Genomic DNA, 4,142 nt, shown 5'->3' with positions numbered 1-4,142 from the left:
TTACTAAGGTGGGGAGAGACTCTGATGCCTTCTGCTCTAAAGCCACAAACCTCGTGTCTGTGCACCAGCAGCTCTGCAGCACAAGCTTGGGAGCTCCCTGGGTTGTGGCTTGGGGAAATCATTACCTGCCACAGCAGAGCAAACCGATGCAAAGAAAGTGCCGATGTCAGCATCCATTGGGACCACTGCCACCGCAGCCCTGTGGTATCGCTGGCCCTGCTGTTCCCCCTGCCTTCAGGGTCACCACACAAAAGGTGTAGGGATTTTTTGATGTGTGTTGCAGCAGCACAGTGATTTTGGGAGGACAGCTGCAGCAGGGAGGAGGTTTGGGAGGCAGACAGGACTGTCCCATCTTACAGACGTTGTGCGAGGAGGCTTAGGGGGAACAGAGGAGCCTGTCTATTCACACTCCTGCCATTTACTTGTGCTCATAGAGTTTGATGCTGGCAAAAGCAAAGGAGGAGTGGGATCAGGAGATCGTGGACAAGCAGTCAGAGAAGGAAAGATACCTGTCTGAGCGGATCACACCACTGCACACCAGTGGGCTTTCCTTGAGCCAGCTCCAGGTATTTCTCAGGTCTGAGGGTGGAGTGAGCTCCTTGGGAGCATGGGGGGCATCACTCACTGCTCTCCTGTTGTGCTTGGCCCCCAGGACCTGTGCAGGGAGCTGCACGAGAAGGTTGAAATTGTGGATGAAGAGAGATACGACATTGAAGCAAAATGCAACCATAATACTCGGGAGGTAGGAGGCAGGATGGGCTGTTTGCTTCGATGTTAACTCCCTCCTAGATGGTAGCTTGGGCCTCGATGGGGGTCTGTCATGGACCGGGCTGAGCCTGGATGTGGGACATGCACCAGGCTTATCTAAGGGTTGCTATTTGCTCTGGAAGGCATGACTCACCACAAGGTTCATCCCTGCCTCAGGGAGCTCAAGCTGTCCACTGGGTCCACGGGCAACCTCCTCATTCTTCTGGTCTCCCCTTGTGGGTCTGAGAGCTCCTTCTTGTGGTGTGGCTGCCATCCGAGCAGGCTGGGGCAAGGCAATGACAACACCTCTATGCTCAGGTGGACAGTCCCTTGGTGAAGGTGGTCCTCATGGCTGCAGGAGAGGCGCAGACCCCTCTGGGGCTCGGTGTCGGCAGATTCCTGCTTCACACAGGAGCTTTTTGTGCAAGGCAGCCATGTGATGACCTCGCACTCCTCCTCCTTTCCTTAACCTGCAGATTAAAGATCTGAAAATCAAAGTGCTTGATCTCCGAGGAAAGTTCAAGCGACCCCCCCTGCGGCGAGTCCGCGTCTCTGCCGATGCCATGCTGAGGGCTCTGCTGGGCTCCAAGCACAAGGTTTCCATGGATCTGAGAGCCAACCTGAAGTCTGTCAAGAAGGAGGACACAGAGAAGGTGGGTGACACTTCTAGAGGCCAGAGATGGAGACATCTCCTAGGGATGCCCTTGCCCTTCTCCAAGGTCCCCTGTGAAGCCTGTGTGGGTTGTGCTCATCCCTTGTAAGCCTCAGAAATAGCACAGGGCAGTCCTTGTGAGGCACTGCCCATTGTGGGATGTTGTAGGACCACGTGGGAGCAGTTTGACTGGACCAGGTAACTGGTGGACGATAACAAATGAAATTTAGGGCTACACCCATGATGCTCATCCCTCCCAGAGCATGTGGGAATCTTTCATCTGGGGCCTCCTTGGCATGTCTGTTGAGCTGCACTTGCAGAGAGTTTGGTCTTTGGTCTTCGAGGGAACCAGGAGAGCGCCTGTTCGGTGCAATCATGCCCAGAAAACACCCAGAAAACTCCCAGACCCAGATTAGATAAGAGAGCAAGCCCAGTAAGCACGCTTGGCCTGAGATAAATGGCACAGTTCACACCGGCTTTGCAGAGACGCAAAAGGGGAAAGTCTCTCTCAGTACCAGAGACGGAGAGTGATGCCCAAACCTGCATGGGGTGTGCAGGCACCCCGACTGCAAGAGTTGTGCTGCTTTCCCAGTGCCTCTCCCCAAAGGGGTTTTACTCCTTGGTCCCAGCTCAGCAGTTTGGATAAGAATCTCAATTTTCAATTATTTTTCCGTTTTTCTCCCCCTGTTGCTAGTAGGGCACGTTTCTCAGTCCTTTGGATAAAAACTGTGTTTACAGTCCTCAGTGCCAGGTGGTGAATAGACCTGAATTTATTTTAGGTGTCGTGAGATGATTTTGGGGCATGGCTTGTAATCTATGAATGCTTGTGGGTTGGCAGAGCAGACACTTGGGCATGCTCTCACAGCTGCCGTCATCTCCCCTTTCTGCTCTGGAGGTGGTTGCCAGGCTCTCACTGTCACACCAGCAATCCCAGTCCCCTCCAAAAGCTCAGAGAAGGTGGAGATGGGTTTCCTGTGGGCTGGAAGGTCTCTGCAGAAAGTGTTTTTGCTTGCGTTTGCCCTGGTGTGCTGGTGTAAATCTGGAGTAAGTCCCATGTGCTGGTTTCTTCCTCCTAAAGAGATTTTCTGGGATTTTTCTGCCTTCTGGTGCATTTATGCAACTTAGTCAGGCTTTGTGGGCTATCGACATGAATCCAGACCTCCCTGCGGAGATCAGACCGCTGTTTGCCATCTTCCTGGCCAGCTCCACGTGCAGGGGCACACGGTGTAGCTGGCTCCAAGGGAGAGGGTGTTTGCAACAGGGCAGCTGCCTTCCCCGTGCTGCCTGCATGCCAGGGCCAAGGGCTCTGTGTAATGGGGTGGGACAGTGTGGGGCTGCTGGCTGCCCCATCACACAGCCGTTGCAAGCCCCGTCCCTGTCCCTCCCGGCAGGAGCGCCCCGTGGAAGTGGGTGATTGGCGCAAGAACGTGGAGGCCATGTCGGGGATGGAGGGGCGAAAGAAGATGTTCGACGCTGCCAAGTCCCCCACGGGCCAGTGAGAGGTAGGGGACCAGTCCGCCTTCCCCTGCAATGCCCCATGCTCCCTGCAGCATCCCTGATCTGTGCTTGTGGCTGGGTGAATGCAGAAACACCCCCCCCCTCATTACAGAAAAAAGCATCACCTGCCCCATCTCCCACCCCACACTTGGGACGGGTACCTGTCCCACACGTCTGCACCATGGAGCCCCTCCCAGCAGCTATGCCCCTCTCCCAGCTTGTCCTTCCTGTCTCTCTGGGGTCAGCCACCCAGCTGCACTCATCCTGCACAGTGTGGGTGTTGCTGGCACCAGCTTTAGGCTGCTGGAAGCAGGGCTGCTTTCAGCAAAAATCCTCTTCTGCCCCACTGCTCTGCTCTGTTTCTTTCCCACAGGAGCATCAGGAAGAAAAGCCTCCCCACCCCTGCTGCCTGCCGCCCTTTCCCTTGCTGCCCCTCTGTGCTCTTTACGCCCTTACCCTGAATTCACCACCGAGCTGAAACACATGGACAACTGTGTGGGAAGGAGATATGAGCTTCTTTCTTTCAGCTCTGCCATCAGCCCTGCTCCCGCACGGCCCCGGCATAGCGGCTCCCCGGTATCACCTGCACGGGCCATGCTGTCTCCAAGGGGTCGCTGGCCATCCCTCTCCTTCCACCACTGCAGAGAGGCCCCAGAGACAGCTGCTGGTCCTCCCACTCCCCCATCCTCCGGCGGGTGCAGCCTGAAATGTACCCACGCGGCTGCACGTGTATTAAAGGACAGTCTCTCGGGCAGAGTGCCACGTGGGCTCATCCTTGTGGGAGCATTGGCCAGGGGCAGGTGCTGGTCCACAGTCTGGTGGGGAAGATGCCCTGGTCCTTTCCTGCCACCCTGCAATGTCCTCGTGCCGGCGTTCAGGCCGGCAGCACGCCCTGGGATCAGACTTGCTTTGGGCTCATCTCTTCCAGCCCCCCAGGCTGCTCCCTGGTGTCCCTGGTGCCCCACCAGCTCTGCTGAGACCCCCCTGGCCCCATGCACAGGCCACCCCTCTCCCCTCCCATGCACCACAGCCCTTGCCAGGCTCCAGTGATGCACCAGCCTCTCAAGCAGCAAGGCTCGGGTCTCAGCGCGGAGATGGCTGTCTACCGGCTCCCCCCACCCCTCCTTCTCCTCTGGTTTTGGAAAAGCCTTCAGAGCTTGCTCACGCAGGCACCAACTCTCCCACCGGCTGCCCCGTCACAGGCACTGGAGCTGTGGGAATTGGGGCAGCCCTGTTTCAAGGCTTA

At 56.8% G+C, this 4,142-nt stretch overlaps 1 protein-coding gene across 1 annotated transcript in view; it reads left to right on the top strand.

The window, feature by feature from the left end:
• The window catches only part of TNNI1 (troponin I1, slow skeletal type), an 11,844-nt gene extending 8,194 nt beyond the window's left edge, over positions 1-3,650 (top strand). The window contains exons 4-8 of the mRNA XM_009281884.2: positions 435-566; positions 653-742; positions 1,224-1,400; positions 2,791-2,901; positions 3,270-3,650. Of these exons, the coding sequence (XP_009280159.1) occupies positions 441-566; positions 653-742; positions 1,224-1,400; positions 2,791-2,898 (501 nt within the window). The 5' untranslated portion in view covers positions 435-440 and the 3' untranslated portion in view covers positions 2,899-2,901; positions 3,270-3,650. The remainder of the gene's footprint in view (positions 1-434; positions 567-652; positions 743-1,223; positions 1,401-2,790; positions 2,902-3,269) is intronic.
• The last annotated feature ends 492 nt before the right edge of the window (positions 3,651-4,142 follow it).

Source organism: Aptenodytes forsteri, unplaced genomic scaffold (assembly GCF_000699145.1).
Source record: "Aptenodytes forsteri isolate BGI_AS27 unplaced genomic scaffold, ASM69914v1 Scaffold213, whole genome shotgun sequence".
NCBI classification, from domain to species: domain Eukaryota; kingdom Metazoa; phylum Chordata; class Aves; order Sphenisciformes; family Spheniscidae; genus Aptenodytes; species Aptenodytes forsteri.
The sequence above is the reverse complement of the archived record's forward strand: the minus strand, read 5'-3'. Positions and strand labels throughout refer to the sequence as shown.